Here is an 18,535-nt window from a genome sequence, read left to right on the forward strand (position 1 = left end):
TTTGTGTGTTGTAAATGTAATTGCGGTCATCTGGTCTGAGTATCTTTGCAATGCAGCATTCTCCATTAGCACTGTGTAATTACCAATGCACTGCAGAAAGACTTACGACTACATTCTCTGCTTGACAGCTAACAATTTGTGCCTTAAACAGCTATTGTTTACATGACAGCCCACCAAGTGATAACAAGGAAACACTTGCTTTTCCCTTCTTGGCTTGCGTTCCCTTGTTCAGTCTCTTTTGGCCCATATTCATGAAGAATCTATGAGTAGGAGTGCTGATCTACAATCACGTACCCCCCCCCCCCCCCGTTTCGTTCATTATAATCTAAACGGCAACACTGATCCTAGGTCAGAACTCCTTTATTCAGGTTAGCTAGTCTCATTGAGATAAACTCTATTTTTTAAGAGACACCTGGTTACTGTACACAGTACTGTAAGTATATTTGATCTAAGCAGAAGTGAGAAACTCCAGTCCACTCCTAGTAGATGGTAGTGTAGTCTCTCCAACAGTTCTCTCCAACAGTCTACCTTCTCAGCAGTAAATGATTAGACTTGGTTAGCCAGGTGAGTAGTGCATTTTCTGGCGGATCGATAACTTCCAACTCATCAATGAAGTGCTGTGGGGAGTAGAAAAGCAGAATCAGGTGGACCTAAGAGACCAGACTGTGTATTGTTGGTTTTCCCCAAGCAGACAGAACCTCTGTATATGTGTTAGACTGTTAACTAGACAAGACTCTGCAGCAGCATACTCCTGTGTGTATCCCCTAGGCATCGGCATAGCCATATGCTACTGTTCTGAACACACACAAATATGTGCACACGCACTTACTGTACACACTAGCAGACATGTACGTGTGAGAGCAAAGACACACGCATCCACACCCACATACGTGTGAAAACACAGACAGTCACGTGCATGCTCACGCACGCACGCAACACACACACACACACACACACACACACACACACACACACACACACACACATGTGTGATCTGTGATGTGTGGATGTGTCCATGAGAAGGTTGGATGTGTAACATGCAACTGTTATTGTTTTGGAGCAAAGTTTATTGGGTTGACGGATACTGGTGAAACACACAGGATGACCTACACTCTTAAAAAAAGATGCTATCTAGAACCTAAAAGGGTTCTTCGGCTGTCCCCATAGGAAAACCCTTTTTGGTTCCAGGTAGAACCCTTTTGGTTCCAAGTACAACCATTTTGTTTTCCATGTACCAAAAGGTACCTTCTCCTGTGTCGTTGTGCTTAAGTAGCTCTTATATCTCCCCTACCCTCCTTTTGTATGCACACACACACACACACACACACACACACACACACACACACACACACACACACACACACACACACACACACACACACACACACACACACACACACACACACACACATACTTGTTAGGATGCTAATCTATTCCCCTGAGACCACCAGCTAAACAAAGACACCCACTGAACCCTGTAAACTGTACATATAAGTAAGCCTATGTAAACAACAATTGGATCAGCAGCACCACTGAAGGAATGAATACCTGATTTGCACTGCTTAGTACATGCTGTTATCATGATGCCCTTTCAAGGTCTGTCTGTGATTCAAATGAGTGGTTTGGCGAATGTGTTCTCTCATCACCATATAACAGATGTGTCTGCACCGTTCACTGTCAATAACAGATTTTCTTGAGCTGGCCCTTTTGAGGTTAAGACAAAACAATAAAACAATACTTACTGTGTCCGAGAGCAAAGTGTCACGTTCTGACCTTAGTTCCTTTTTTATGTCTTTGTGTTAGCTTGGTCAGGGCGTGAGTTGGGGTGGGTAGTCTATGTTCTTTTTTCTATGTTGTTATATTTCTATGTGTTTGGTCTAGTATGGTTCTCAATCAGAGGCAGCTGTCGTTCGTTGTCTCTGATTAAGAATCATACTTAGGTAGCCTGTTTTCCCCATTTTGGTTGTGGGTGTTTAATTTCTGTTTAGTGTCTGTTCACCTGGCAGAACTGTTTTGTTTTATCTTCGTTGTTATTTTGTGTAGTGTTCAGTTTTTCAATTAAAATATGAACACTTACCAGGCTGCATTTTGGTCCTCCTCTCCTTCCACCAACGAGAATCGTTACACAAAGAGAAACCGGACTTGATATCAACTCAAACACGGTTCCTTGCAGTTTTTTCCCCCTTTATTTAACTAGGCAAGTCAGTTAAGAACAAATTCTTATTTTGAATGACAGCCTAGGAACAGCGGGTTAACTACCTTGTTATGGGGCAGAACGACAGAGTTTTACCTTGTCAGCTCAGGGATTTGATCATGCAACGCTCTAACCACTAGGCTACCTGCCGCAGTACAGGAGAATGTTGGTCTACCTTGTCTTGAAAATGTCTGGTTATTGTGTTTGATTGAATAAGGGTCTTTGAGTGCTTTGAGTTTCCCAACAGACTTAGGTAACTCTGAAAATCACGTTGTCCCTTTTTTAGGCTGGTAAGTGATGATATGTAACAACCTGCCTCGGGGAAACGAGTTGAAGGAGATGAAAGGAGAGAGACAGACAGAAATAGAAAGAGTGTTTACGAGAAAAAGACGGTCCATCAACGAGAGAAAGAGATCGAGGGAGAGAGAGAGAGAGAGAGAGAGAGAGAGAGAGAGAGAGAGAGAGAGAAAGAGAGAGAGACAGAGGGAGAGAGACAGCTCAACAGTATTGTGTACAGTTTAACAAGAGAGGCTGGGGTAAACATTAAGAGCAGAGAGGGTTTTCCATTATTTTATTATTTTATTTCCTTGTATTAACTTAATAGGCTGGTTCCTCGTAGGGATGGACACCTGGGACGCATAACAGCATTGTGACAATAACATTATAACATGGTTGGATTATGTGTGTGTGTTTGTTTAAATGTTTTGATGTTTCCCAGGACTCCCAGGAAAACAGCGACGACTGTTGCTGAGTGGACTATGTTGGTTAAAGTGGGTAAAGACGCAGTATGTCTGTGTTTTACCGAACAGTGCAAACTGACACAGGCCCATATTCATAATCATAAAGCAGCATGGAGTAGGAGTGCTGATGTAGGATCAGTTTTGCTTTTTAGATCACAATGAATGTGATTACATGAACAGGAGCGACCTAATCCTGGATCAGCATTGGGATGCTTTATGAATATGGGTCCAGATAAAAATAAATAGGTCAGCCAAAGAGGTGGTACTCTGGTGTTCCTATCAGAGAGGTGAGTGCTGATACCATGTTCTGTCCTTGTCCTAATAACTGCAATGTTAGCAGGTGTTTTGGTGGGGAAATTCTCTCATTGGGGGAGCCTGGTTCACTTAACCCCTGTCTTGATTTGTGTTGAGTTGAGTTGTGTTGCGTTGTTTTGAATCTTGTTGCGCTATGTTGTGCTGTTCTGTGTTGTGTTGTGCTTTGCTATGATGTGCTTTGTTGTGTGGTGCAGTGCTGTGCTGTGCTGTGATTTGTTGTGCAGTACTGTGTTGTGTTGTGCTGTGCTGTTCTGTGATGTGCTGTGTTGTTGTAATGTGCTGTGTTGTACTGTGTTTTGTTATTTGTCGTGTAAAATTGTGGGGAGATATTTTCTCCATTAGGCCTATAGTTCCGGCTTGAAATATGTCACTGTAGCTTATGTTGGCCTGACAGCCACAATAGAGCTGACTAATGCAGAAATAGACTGCAGGCTAAGCCTCCACTAGCACTAGATGCCTCTAAATGTCAGAGGCTGGAACTGATGTTTTTGCTCTATCTTATACTGTGTGTGCATAACGTGACTCTAAACTGTCATTCATGTGTTCATGTCTCTGCTCTGATCAGTCACAAGATACATTTTTGCACACATTTTATTTACAGAGGGAATGGCCACAGAACTTTCTAGAGTAAACATGGAACTATCTCAAATGTGTCAGACTTCATTCTGTCGTAGGCAGTCACAGTGGTTTTTAAAGCAATATTCTATTTTTGACTGCAGTTGATCATTCCTTAGCTCTTGCTCAGTAAAAAAGTCTGTTGCTGCTCATGTGTACACTCTTCGAAAAAACATAAGGTGCTATCTAGAACCTAAACGGGTTCTTTGGCTGTCCCCATAGAAGATCCTTTTGAAGAACCCTTTTTGGTTCCAGATAGAACCCTTTTGGTTCCAGGTATAATTATTTTGGGTTCTATGTAGAACCTTACCACAGAGGGTTCGACATGGAATCAAAAAGGGTTCTACTTGGAACCAGAAAGGGTTATCCTATGGGGATAACTGAAGAACCCTTTTGGAACCCTTTTTTGTAAGACTGTAGAAATGACTAAAAGATGTCTGCGGGTGCTGTAGCCTGTGGGAGTTTGTCTCTGACGTGATGGCTGGAAGACTCACTGAATTGCCTCTGGTGCTAATGGCTTGTTCACACACTAATCATTAAGTGTGGGTGACGTGGGGTGGAAGGACAGAGATGGAGGGTAGGGAGCGGAGGAAGAGATGGAGGCGAGGGGGGCGAGGAATTGATCGAGGGAGAGAAATGGAGAGAGAGAGAGAAGGAGTGAGGGAGAGAATGGGAGGAAGGGATCGAGGGACAGAGATGAAGGGATGGAGAGACAGAGATGCACGGGAGAGGTTGTGGGACGGAGGGATGTAGAGAGGTGAAGGGATGGAGAGAGAGAGACGGAAGGATGGAGGGGAGAGGTCGAAAGATGGAGGGATGTCGAGAAATTAAGAGATGAAGGGCTGGAGGGGAGAAGTCGAGGGGGAGATGTAGCGAGATGGAGAGGTGGTGGGGAGCGGAGGAAGAAAGATGTAGGGAGAAAGCGAGAGGGGAGGGGAGAAGGGGTGGTGGGAGAGGAAAGGAGAGCTTAATGTGTGGAGAGATGTAGGAGAGAGGGGGAGGTGAAGAGAGAGAGAGCGAGGGGGGGGGGGTCAAGCAGGGGGTCAGTGTGTTTTGCTAGAGTGTGACAGCTAGAGAAAAAACAAGCATGCTCTTTGCTGTCTACAGCAATTAGTCTCAGCTAACAGTGTTCCTCAGCACCTGTGATCTCTCACTGGTTGGACCATGCTCTGATAAAACTTTTTTTCTCTCACTCAAATCAATACATCACCTTTATTTGGACTTCATAGCACTTTGTACAACATCATTTGTCACAATCTGTTTGACAAAAACCTCAGGGCCTAAGCCTTCAAAAGAGCAAGTGTGGGTTCTGTATAGACTACATGTATATACAGCCAACAGTACTGTGTAATTTAGTATCCACAATAAATGACATACATGTACACTCTTAGAAAAGAAGGTGCTACCTAGAACCATAACTGGTTATTCAATAGTCCTCTGAGGAAATCCTCTGAAAATGTCCTATTTTTTGTTGATGGAACCCTTTCACCACTAAAATGTTCAGTACAGCCTGGTCTAATAGACTAGACGTAACATGGTAAAGAAAATTCGGGACACTCAAATTAGTATGACATGTTACGCAACCCAAAAGTTGCGAGTTTGAATCTCATCACGGACAACTTGAGCTAATTAGCAACTTTTTAACTACAGCACTTAATACTTTTTAGCTACTTTTCAACTACTTAGCACGCTAGTTAACCCTTCCCCTAACACTAACCTTAACCCTTTTAGCTAACCCTTCCCATAACACTAACCCTTTTAGCTAACCCCTCCCCTAACCCTAACCTTGACACTTTAACCTAACTCCTAAACCTAACCCTAACCCCTAACCCTAACATCTAGCCTAGCTAATGTTAGCCACCTAGCCACCTAGCTAGAATTCCTAACATATCATATGTTTTGCAACTTCGTAACATTTACTATGTTTTGCTCATTTGTAACATGTTGTAATTCGTAAGATATCATACGAAATGGGTGATGGACATCCACAAATTAATACATACCATATCATACGAAAAGGAGTTTCACATTTTCGTACAGAATAATATTAAATGCTCTGAAACCAGGTTAGTCAGTAGAAACATTTTCACCACCCGTAACATACATGGAACCAAAAAGGGTTCTCCTGTAGGGACAAAACAAATAACCCTGTAAATGTTTAAGAGTGTACTGTAAGCATATGACAATACATTTTATTGGTGCAGTGTATTTCAGGGGGGTTGTCTACAAATGTAATTCCAGCATTTTAACAGATTAGACACCTGGACTCCAATATGATTATGGATACAAACATCCCCTTGGAGATATTTAGTGGCAGAGCCTTCTAGGCGATTCCACACCAGAGGGAGTGGAAAATATTTTTGGTATCTCTGATTGTTTTAGCGTTTCTTACGTAGAAGCTTAATTGGGGGGAATGATGTTATAAATTTTTCATTTGTATCACAAACCATTTTTAAGAAAATCATGATGAAAGTGGCAATTTCTTTGCCCTTTTTAGAAATATACATACCTCCTGTAGATCTGTGAACCGTTCATGATTACAGACGACATCTTGGTCTAATTATACTCTGAATAGTGTGCTCTAAATAAAATATGGAGAATGTATTGATTCTGAAATAAAAATCTTCACATTTAATTTTTTTAACATTAAAAAAATGTGAATATCTCAAAACAACTCTTTTTGATTTTGTTCATTTTTAGACACATTCTTTGTAAAAAAAATATATATATATACTCTATAAATACATAACATTTACAGAGTGGGCTCTCCGCTCATTCTGAAGGTATGGTACATTTTATGAGCACCACAAACATTGTGAATGGGAAACCTCCTCTTCTAGTGACATGCTGAATGTGCAATCCTATAGAAGGGTTGTGATTGGTTAGTGACCTATAATGTACATTTCTATGTATAAAATGGGTCATGTCATTAAAAGTATCAGAGCACACTCTGACGTGTTTGAAGACTATATTGTTACAAACAATATCTCTACAAATAAGCTAAATAAATAAAGGTTGTTTGAGATATAAATTTTTTATTCATTTTACCTTTTATTTAACTAGGCAAGTCAGTTAAGAACAAATTCTTATTTTCAATGACGGCCTAGGAACAGTGGGTTAACTGCCTGTTCAGGGGCAGAACGACATATTTGTACCGTGTCAGCTCGGGGGGTTGAACTTGCAACCTCTAACACTCTAACCACTAGGCTACCCTGCCGCCAGGGTAGCCTAATACGTTTAATGAATGTGAAAATGTGTCTTTCAGAATCTAGAAATACTCCATATTTGAGAAAACACTATAAGGAGTATAATGACACCAACATGTTGTCCGTATCATGCATGGTTCACAGATCATAGGGTCTTACAGTTCTGAAAAGGCCTTAAGATTGACAATTTCATCATGATTTTCACAAAAAAATGGTCATACAAATGTATAAAGCATGTTAAACGTTCTTCCTCCCAATGAAGTCTATATGTGACAATTGCCAGAGCAATCTGTGGAGTGGAATTCATACTAACAATGACCCCCATGGCGAAAGTGTTGCTTGGTGTTGTCCGACACAGTGAAAGTAGGATGTCGCCTTCTACCTCAAGCTTTCAGTCCATTCAAGGTGTATTATGATTGTTGCTGATGATGGCTGTATGTTCTAATACGGACAGTGTATGTAATGCCGAAAAGGGTGGATTTTTGCCTTCAATATCCATTGTCCTACAAGTGTGGCTGAATATCCCCTATCCATCCTGTTGGCATGGACCCGTGTTGTGTCAAATCATGTATCCATCCATAAGGGATCATAACATGGGGGATCATGTCCTCAGTGAGGACATACTGCGCCGTAACATACATTTAAGAGAAAGCACATGATGGATCCCTCTCATAGATATGGGTCGGGGGAGGGGTCACAAATAATTAACAGGAAGTGGTGTGAGTGAAAGCTCTCTTGTGAGGGTGCATCTGAGGCCCCTTCCTTTGTTAGCAACCAAGGTGGGGGAGGACTGGGAGAATGGGGGGAGGGGGATGAGAGGAGAGGAGAGGAGAGGGAGAGGGGGGAAGCCCCATCTGTCACAGAGCTGGCTGGGTCAGTACTTTTGTTGTTCAAGAGTGATGAGAAAGATGTGTGTGTCTGTGTGTGTGTGTGTGTGTGTGTGTGTGTGTGTGTGTGTGTGTGTGTGTGTGTGTGTGTGTGTGTGTGTGAGGAGAGATGGTAGTCAACACCATGAAGTAGGGACCAACCTCTGGTTTAATCAAGCCCTCTGGTTTAATCAAGTGACCCAGTGTTACGCACACAAATACATCATGGCCTGCTCCACAAACATGTGCATGCATGCACACACAAGAGCAAACACACACACAAACACACACACACAAACATCTTGTGAAAATATGTATTATATATATATATATATATATATATATATATATATATATATATATTTATTTATTTATTTTTGGCATCATTATTTCCATAGGATCTCTTTAAAAAATGTTTTTCACCAAACATTTCAACCCATCAGCGACATAAGAAAAAATGGAGAAGGCCCTGATGCAGAGGTATAGAGACCCTATAATGGCACCGGAGGTGATGGCTGCTGTTTTACGGGCTCCTAACCTACACTGCTCGCCTACATTGCTCGCCTGATGTAGAATACCTCATGATAAGCTGTAGACCGCAATACCAAGAGAGTTCTCATCTATATTATTCGTAGCCGTCTATTTACCGCCACAAACCGATGCTGGAACTAAGATCGCACTCAACGAGCTGTATAAGGCCATAACCAAACAAGAAAATGCTCATCCAAAAGCAATGCTCCTAGTGGCCAGGGACTTTAATGCAGGCAATCTTACATCCATTTTACCTAATTTCTACCAGCATGACGCATGTGCCACCAGAGGAAAAAAGCTCTAGATCAACTTTACTCCACACCCCGAGAAGCATACAAAGCTCTCACTCGCCCTTCATTTGACAAATCTGATCATAATTCTATCCTCCTGATTCCTGCTTACAAGCCAAAAAACTAAAGCAGGAAGAACCAGTGACTCGCTCAATACGGAATTGGTCAGATTGCGCAGATGCTACGCAAAAGGACTGTTTTGCTAGCAGAGACTGGAATATGTTTCGGGATTCATCCAATGGCATTGAGGAGTATATAACTTGCGTCACCGGCTTCATCAATAAGTGCATCGACAACGTTGTCTCCACAGTGACCGTATATACATTTCCCAACCAGAAGCCATGGATTACAGGCAACATCCGCACGGAGCTAAAGGCTAGAGCTGCCGCTTTCAAGGAGCTTATAAGAAATCCTGCTATGCCCTCAAACAAACAATCAAACAGGCAAAGCGTCAATACAGGACTTAGAATAAATCGTACTACACCGGCTCTGACGCTCGTTGGATGTGGCAGGGTTTGAGAAATATTACGGACTACAAAGGGAAACCCAGCAGCGAGCTGCCCAGTGACGCGAGCCTTCTAGATGAGCTTTTTATGCTCGCTTCGAGGCAAGCAACACTGAAGCATGCATGAGAGCACCAGCTGTTCCAGATGACTGTGTGATCACGCTCTCCGTAGCCGATGTAAGCAAGACCTTTAAACAGGTCTACATTCACAAAGATGCGGGGACAGACGGACTACCAGGTCGTGTACTCAAAGCATGCGTAGACCATCTGGCAAGTGTCTTCTCTAACATTTTCAACCTCTCCCTGGCCGAGTCTGTAAAAACTAAGTTTCAAACAGACCACCAGTCCCTGTGCCCAAGAAAGTGAAGGTAACCTGCCAAAATGATTACCACCCCGTAGCACTCACTCACGTAGTCATGAAGTGCTTTGAAAGGCTGGTCCTGGCTCACATCAACACCATCATGCCGGAAGCACTAGACCCACTCCAATTCGCATACTGCCCCAACAGGTCGTCAGATGACCAAAATCTCAATGGCACTCCACACTGCCCTTTCCCACCTGGACAAAAGGAACACCTATGTGAGAATGCTGTTCATTGGCTATAGCTCAGCGTTTAACACCATAGTGCCCACAAAGCTCATCACTAAGCTAAGGACCCTGGGACTAAGGACACTGGGACTAAACGCAACTGGATCCTGGACTGGATCTGGGCCTCCCCCAGGTGGTAAGGGCAGGCAACAACACATCTGCCACGCTGATCCTCAACACCAGCTTCAGGGGTGAGTTTTTACTTAGTCCTCTCCTGTACTACCTGTTCACACACAACTGCATGGCCAAGCATGACTCTAACACCATCCTTAAGTTTGCTGATGACACAACAGTGGTAGGACTGATCACCAACAACGATGAGACAGCCTATAGGGAGGATGTCAGAGACCTGGCAGTGTGGTGCCAGGATACCAACCTCTCCCTCAACGTGAGCAAGACAAGGGAGCTGATTGTGGACTATAGGAAATGAAAGGCCAAACAGGCCCCCAATAACATCGACGGGGCTGAAGTGTTCCCCAGATCCATACAGAGGGTAGTGCATACGACCCAGTACTGGGGCCAAGCTTTCTGACATCCAGGACCTATATACTTGGCGTGTCAGAGGGAGGCCCAAAAAATTGTCAGACTCCAGTCACCCAAGTCATGAACTGTTCTCTCTGCTACCGCAGGGCAAGCAGTACTGGAGTGCCAAGTCTAGGACAAAAGGCTCCTTATCAACTTCTACCCCCAAGCCATAAGACTGCTGAACAATTAATCAAATGGCCACCTGGACTATTTACATTGACCCCCCCTCGTTTTTACACTACTGCTACTTGCTGATATTATCTATGCATAGTCACTTTACAAATCACCTCGAGTAACCTGTACCCCCGCGCATTGACTAGGTACTGGTATCCCATGTATATAGCCTCATTAATTTTATGTCATTTTCTTGTATTACTTATTTATTTTATTTTCACTTTAGTTAATTTAGTAAACATTTTCTTTACTCTATTTCTTGAACTGCATTGTTGGTTAAGGACTTGTAAGTAAGCATTTCACGGTAAGGTCTACTACACCTCTTGTATTCGGCACATTTGTCATATACAATACAAATACAATACAATCTGATTTGATGAGCGAGGGAAGATAGGAAGAGCCAGTGAAGATGTGAGACGGTAGACCTAGGGAAGATGTTACTGGTGATTTAGGAGGAGGAGAGGTTGGGACATAGGGACACAACCTGTACAGATGCTCAGACTGACATCAAAGTACTAAAGCAGCTATGAAGTAGTCTCTCTGAGGAGGAGCGGGTAGGCTATGGTAGCTACAGTGTTGCTAATATACCTAATCAGAAAAGCCACTTGTTTTATTGGGTAAAGGCAAGACAAGATCTAGGATAGGTTTTGTCACCAATTCTATTTGCTGGTCACTATTCTATTATATAGTTGGTTTGTCAATGTGAATCACTTTTGTGAATATTTACAAATATGCTTGGCACATACTAGGAGGCTACTGCGCTGATTCCCCCGTCATGCTATTCTGTCACTTCGACCTGAATTAAATTAAGGGAGTCCTTTATCTGGCCCGGGTTACCCCGGTGCAAGGAGTTTAAACCGGGTGAAAAGTGATTGCATTCGTTTTGTGCAACGTGCTGATTCCCTGCTTTCGCTCGATGACGTGCCAAGCCAACCAGCCCCTGCGTTGTGCGCGCTGTGCGCATGCGTATTCATACAGCTCAGACGTTGGCGTCAGTCAGCACTAAAACACTATCCTGTTAGATTGCCCCGTCAACGGGTTGTGCCAAAGCTGTGTTCACCGCGTCTCGTTTCCTCTCCACAATACGAACAAGGACGAAAAGAACACCATGTTATCCAGATTTAAAGACGCCACATTTCAGCAGTGAAAAGAGGAGGTAGAGACAGAGGGGAGTGAACTAACAAAATAGGTTAGAAAGGGACTCAGAGAAGAGAGAATCCCACCGACCATCTGCGTGAGGCGAGAGAGAGGAGGCCAACCGGAGAGCAGCAGCCGACTGGTCGGTGGAATAACCTACGGTTTCCGTTGATTTGAAACGAGAATTTTGATTTGTATTTATTATTCTGTGAGACATATTACTAAATTCCAACAAAATGTCATCTTCTGGCAAAGACAACAGCGCACACTATATGAACTATGTGGGACCTTATCGTTTGGAAAAGACCCTCGGCAAAGGACAGACAGGTTAGTCCTTGTCGCTTGTCTAAAGGTGGATGATGTGAACGGACTGGTTTTCTTTTATGAGTTATGCTGACATGGGCTAGGACATATGGGCTACTCAGTAGGTTATTGTGGGTTTGGTGGATTTGATTTAGGATGCATCACTGACGTGCGGGCTGGTTACTTCTAGTTCCCACGAATTGCCTTTGACTCATTGCATCAATCGGGGTTGGGACTGTGCACTTGAATGTTTTATGTGGATTATCCTAAAATTCTACTTCATAATAAAAGGGAATTAACTGGTCCGCCCTATAGCCTAGTCAGCTGGCTACAGTTGGGCTACATGTAGTCCACACGGCTTACGTGTGATTGTTGAAATATAATAATAATATCCCTTTCATCCTCATTGCCAGACAACGGGAAGATGGTATCGCAATGTTGTATGTTGTGGGTTTGTTACATTGTAGCGTGTCGCTGTCTTCGAACATGCACACGTTTGTCGTTCACAATGTTGCATTGGGGAAGCTTGCGCTGATATCTGCCAAATGAGATAGGGCAAGCTACTGCACTGCACAAGGCTGCTGTACCAGCGGTGTGGTTTCACTCAGTCCCTGCAATGACAAGCACTAGCACCTATCCGTGCAATTCCTGCTGCAATTACAAACACTTTTAATCCCAAACTACACGCATGGGATGAAATGTATTTTATTAACGAAAGATTGACGTAGTCTAGTGATTTCCTGATACCCTATTTGTATCCGGTTAAAGCAGTTTTGATTCAAATAAATAGCCTATGCGGGAGGCATAGCATCCCCAAAACCACTAGGCAATGATGTGGGTACCACTGTCATGTGGGTACCACTGTCATAGGCTATAGGCTACTTTTTTGAAAGGTCTAATAAGAAAACAAGATGTGTGTGCCTCCCCCCCATCATCTCTGATTCTCTTTTAGGCGCGCAATATCAAGTGCACCTATAGAGTGGTCTCAATCAACTGATCCATAGCCTATTGGCTATAGGCTACAAAGTCCATGCTCAGAGAATCACAGAGCAAAGTTATATTTCTAAGATGGCTGCTGGGATGGTGTAAATAAAACAAGGCTGCATTACACACTGCAATGGATATTCCAACCCTGAGCTCTTGCTGATCCCCCAAAAATGTGTGTGCTGCCTAACCAATGCTGTACTGTGTAGGCCTACAGTGGCAGTTCAGAAGGAGAGTAAAATAATTATTTCGAAAATAATGATGGTCTAGTCCAAAAAATGCATTATCTTGCGTGCGGACTAGCTTATAGTTTATGTACTCTTTAGTTTGAGAAGGAAAGGTGGACGGTGAGGAGGACCGGAGGTCAACTTTGATAGCTTGCTACTACTATAATTGATTTTAATCAAAACAATATGTTTGTTGCCCATGTTGCATTTATCAGAGTTATTGACCTCACAATAAACCAGATTTGAGTAACTTACATTGTGGTGCTGAAATTTGAAGCAGCAGTCACGGCAAAATGAATTGAAAATGGACAGCTCATGGTGCTGAAAGTAGGCAAAATCGAGTAGGCATAATTCATTTAAACCATCTTCAGTTATATTAGACTTTACTAACAACAAGAAAGCTTTGTATTTGAGCCTATTTCTTCCTATTCAAGAAATGAGAGGTAGGCCTTCCTGCTTCACAGACGAAATTAGGCTGTAGGCTGCTATATACATAGAAATTTCGGCCAATTCCTCCACCCAGCATGCGCTCTTTAAATAGCCTACCTCTGTGTCAGTGAAGGGCTGTTAAGTTAAAACCTGGACTCGAATTTCGGGGGTATGAATGTACATCATAGACCTATCTTTTATTAAAGTAAACGGTGAAACGCGCAGGCCTACCAAATTGTTAGTTTTAAGATTTAGAGGAAGAAAAAATCAGTTTATATAAAGTGAACTATAAGAGCCGCTTTGTTCCACGATGCTTTACGCTAGAAACAAGCTGTAAAATACCCTGGAAAGACACTACTCTGATGCATATGGGGATAGCACTGTTTCATTTCGTTGACATTCCGAGGCTGAGCTACAACCTTCTACAGTCGCGGAGAAAAAAATAAATTTTCTTGGAAAGTAATCTAATTTTGTCACTATCTATTGATTAAGCTATTCACTCTCTGTACAATAGAATATGTTTAAACCCAGACAGCTTTTAAGGAAATACTTGTGACATTCTCTCGTTGAGTTAAGCCATGGAAGAAGGGTAGCAAGCGGTTAAATATTACATTTTCTGCGTCAGTAGGCCTACTGTCTGGGGTGGAAAAGTAGGCCTAAGTTTTGAAAGGGCCATGCTCAGATTCCTAATGACATCTCAGATTTAATTATTTGTAAACAGGGACAGTTTCGTTGCAAACAAGACACACTGATTTGGCATTGGAGAAATAGAATTAGAATTGCATGAAATGTTTATAAAAGGCTATGTTTTTTTCTCAGACCTGCAAGTTAGATGATAGATTCATGCAATGTTTTTTTTATAAAGGAGATCTTTCCACCCCTACGGTGGTCTGTGAACCCAAACCTTCGGCCTGCAGCCCGGTGCACGATCAATATTCCTGCGTTGCCATGTCATGCTAACAGGACGAAGAACAATTTCTTAAACGACAAATCCAAGGCTCTGGTCTATTCAAATAGGGAGGTTAAACTGTAAGGATGTTCTCTGCTATCCACATGATGTTTTAATGATTCAGGGTTTAGGTAAATATATATATTTTGCTTAAAGGTCAGAGTTTCTCCATTTAATCCTTATTATAAATAACGTTCACCCCCTTAATTATATCCAATTTTGTCTTGGCCGCTTAATGTTGATTGAGGTTTTTATACTTACTTCTGGCTGGCCTTCATATGCATCCTTTGCACTAGGAACCCTGTCACGTTCTGTTAATTCAGTAACTAGTTCAAATCTATGTCAACCACTTCCAGGGTTATATAAAGGTGAGGGTGACATGGCTTGCATGTGTTGAAATGCGTTTATCAATATAGAACTCACGCATTAGGGTGTGCATACATACAGTAGCCTACTGTAACGCACAAACTGCAATTTTCACTCCAAAGTCACTGCTGTTTACAGTGCTATGGATGAGAGACAGGGACAGAGTCCTATATGACCATACAGGTTAGCGAGGTCACACAGCATCTCGAACCCGTACTCTGGTCTCATTACCATATTTATGTGAAGGCTTTATTCCCTGGAATCCTTGTATCACGGCTCAGGAGACGACCCATGTGCAAACAGTTTGAAGTAACAAACGTTTGTTACAAAATCAGGGGGCAGGCAAACGACAGGCAGTCAGAGGAGTCAGTAATCCAGAGCAGAGTCCGAAAGGTACAGAATGTCAGGCAGGCTCAGGGTCAGAGCAGGCAGAGGTCAGTAAATCAGGGCAGCATCACAAGGTACAGAACAACAGGCAGGCTCAGGGTCAGAGCAGGCAGAGGTCAGTAAATCAGGGCAGCATCACAAGGTACAGAACGACAGGCAGGCTCAGGATCAGGGCAGGCAGAATGGTCAAAACTGGGAAAACAGGGATTAAAGAAAAAACAGGAGTAAAAGCGCTATATGATATAGATTTAATCCTAGACACATGAAAGGAGGGATGTATACGGCGGGTACGGGGCAACAGAAGACAAACAGCAGAGGGGCTAAGAATCTTGGAGATGGGGAAATGGCCAATAAAACAGGGGGAACGTTTGCGGGACTCCACCCGGAGGGGCAGATCTTGAGTGTGCAGCCATAAATCAAATCAAATCAAATTTATTTATATAGCCCTTCGTACATCAGCTGATATCTCAAAGTGCTGTACAGAAACCCAGCCTAAAACCCCAAACAGCAAGCAATGCAGGTGTAGAAGCCATACCCTCTGCCCGAGACAATACCAGTGAGCCGGGTTCTGGTGGCGGTCCACTTGTCGTCGATACCTGGAGGTGGTCTTGAGAAGAGACGACCGGGCTCTCTTCCAGGTACGGCGACAGCGGCGGACGAACATCTGGAATGAGGGTATGCCGACCTCTTGCTCCAGCAAGAGCGGGGGCTGAGCGGGGGCTATGAGTTGCTGGCTCCAGATGGTGGGATTGGCAGAGACAAGGCAGCGAAGAGTCGTTTTCAGGTTTTGATTGGCTCGCTCTGACTGGCCGTTAGACTGAGGATGGAACCCAGAGGACAGGCTGGCCGATGACCCAATGAGTGTGAAGAATGTCTTCCAGAGCTGGGATGAGACCATGTCCACCGGGAGTCCATGGATCCACCGGGAGTCCATGGAGGTGAGCTCGGGGAGAGGAATGGGTTGCTTTGGAAAACAGGTCCACTACTGTCAGGATGACAGTGTTGCCATCAGATGAGGGGAGATCCGTGACAAAGTTCATGGATATGTGAAACCAGAGACGGTGAGGGACAGGAAGTGGTGGAAGGAGACCAGCTGGAGTTTGCCGAGGAGTCTTGTTCTGCTCACTGATCATGCAGATGGTGACGTCAGGGACCGTGGTAGGCCACCAAAAGGCCACCAATAGCATTGTCGCACAAAGGCCAGGGACCGATGGGAGCCCGGAGGGAGGGGTGGATAGCGTCAGGGGCAAACATCCAGTTATCTGGCCTCCCCTGGGGTTCGGGTGGGAATGCTGCACCTCACGGACCTGATTCTCAATTCCCAAGCTGAGTGCCATCGCCAGACACGAGGTGGATGGATGGTCTCACGGTCCGAGGGTGCAGCCGTGGGGCTATAGCGGTGTGACAGTGCATCCGCCTTAACATTCTTGGATCCCGGTCGGTAGGAGAGGGAGAAGTTAAACCGGGTGAAAAGCAGGGTCCACCTAGCTTGCCTGGAATTCAGACGTTTGGCGGTGTGGAGATATTCCAGGTTCCTGTGGTCCATCCACCAAATGAAAGGATGTTCCGCCCCTTTCGAACCAGTGCCTCCACTCCTCCGGCGCCATCTTCACCGCGAGAAGCTCACAATTCCCCACATCGTAGGACCTCTCCTTGGCTTTAAGACGATGGGCGAAGAAGACGCAGGGATGTAATTTGAAGTCCAGAGCAGAACACTGGGACAGAACAGCCCCCACTCCGACGTCCGAAGCTTGGACCTCACGAACTGACGAACTGACGAGACAGGTCAGGGTGCACCAATATGGGAGCTGTGGTGAAGCGCATTTGAGGTCCTGGAACACCTGGTCAGCAGCTCGGGACCACATGAATGGGAACTTGGGAGAGGTGAGAGCAGACAGGTGGGAAGCCAGGGGCTATAACCCTGGATAAAGCAGCAATAAAAGTTGTAAAATCCCAGGAAACATTGCAGCTGCACTGTGGGAGCATTAGTAAGACCAAATGGCATGACCAGATATTCGTAGTGACCGCTGGCTGTGTTGAAGGCAGTCTTCCACTCGTCCCCTTCCTGTATCCGCACCAGGTGGTATGCGTTCTGCAGGTCCAACTTGGAGATCATAGTTGCCCCCTTGAGCGTCTTGAAGACCGAGGCAATGAGTGGTAACGGGTAGCGGTTCTTAACCATGATGTCATTGAGGTCATGGTAGTTGATGCACCGGGGCTGGGTTTTGTCTGTGCCGGTGATGGAGGCAGAAGGATGGATACACACTGCAACTAGGGAGTCCTCGATGTAGGTCTCCATAGACTTGGTCTCCGGTCCTGACAGAGAGTACAGTCGTCCCCGGGGTGGTGTGTGGTGCCTGGGAGAAGGTCGATCCTGCTGTCATAGGGTCGGTGCAGAGGAAGCGAAGGGGTCCGGGCCTTACTAAAAACCTCCTGTAGGTCCTGGTACTCTGCGGGAATGGCGGCGAGGTCCGTGGCAACTTCCGAGCCCACAGGAAGACGTCCTGGGGCAGGCAATGGCAATGGCTGTGGCAGAAAGGGCTCCAGCCCATGATGGCACCAGCAGTCCAGCCAATGAGGGGATTGTGTCGCTGGAGCCAAGAGAATCCCAATATCACAGGAACCTGAAGAGACGTAATAATTTGCTTGAATTGGATTGCCTCGCTGTGGTTCCCTGACACTCGTAGGTTGATGGGGGTGGTATTGTGGGTGACCCAGCCTATAGAGTGTCCGTCCAGCGCTCTAACGTCCATGGGAATGGAGAGGGGCTGAGTGGGGATGCCCAGCTCTGAAGCCAGGGTATCATCCAAAAGACTCTCATCGGCCCCAGAGTCGATGAGTACCTGGAGAGACTTCGACTGGTTCCCCCCCCAGCAGGATGGCATGGAGAGGAGAGGGGGAGAGGAAAAGTTATCCATATGGCCCTCCAGAGTACTCCGGTGAGCCTGGTCTTTTAGTGGGCAAGAGGACACAAAATGACCATTAGTCCCGCAAGACAGGCAACTCTTCGTGTATAGCTTATGCAAACCTTCGGCTGGAGACAGGCTAGCTCTGCCTAGTTTCATCGGCTCGGGTAGAGGTGATTCGGCAAACTTCAAAGACTCCTGGGGGAACTCGGGTAGCCTCGGGTTCTCTCGGTACCAGAGACGTCGGGGACTTCCGGGAAGCCTCGGAGGCAAGATCAGTTGGTAGTACTCGGGCTGC

At 44.7% G+C, this 18,535-nt stretch overlaps 1 protein-coding gene across 3 annotated transcripts in view; it reads left to right on the forward strand.

The window, feature by feature from the left end:
• Positions 1-11,585: 11,585 nt before the first annotated feature.
• Positions 11,586-18,535, forward strand: part of LOC139384712 (serine/threonine-protein kinase BRSK2-like) — a 166,231-nt gene continuing 159,281 nt past the window's right edge. For all 3 annotated transcript variants that reach the window (XM_071129543.1, XM_071129545.1, XM_071129544.1), the window contains exon 1: positions 11,586-12,013. In XM_071129543.1, the coding sequence (XP_070985644.1) occupies positions 11,923-12,013 (91 nt within the window). In that variant the 5' untranslated portion in view covers positions 11,586-11,922. The remainder of the gene's footprint in view (positions 12,014-18,535) is intronic.

Source organism: Oncorhynchus clarkii, chromosome 26, assembly GCF_045791955.1.
Source record: "Oncorhynchus clarkii lewisi isolate Uvic-CL-2024 chromosome 26, UVic_Ocla_1.0, whole genome shotgun sequence".
Classification (NCBI taxonomy): Eukaryota; Metazoa; Chordata; class Actinopteri; order Salmoniformes; family Salmonidae; genus Oncorhynchus; species Oncorhynchus clarkii.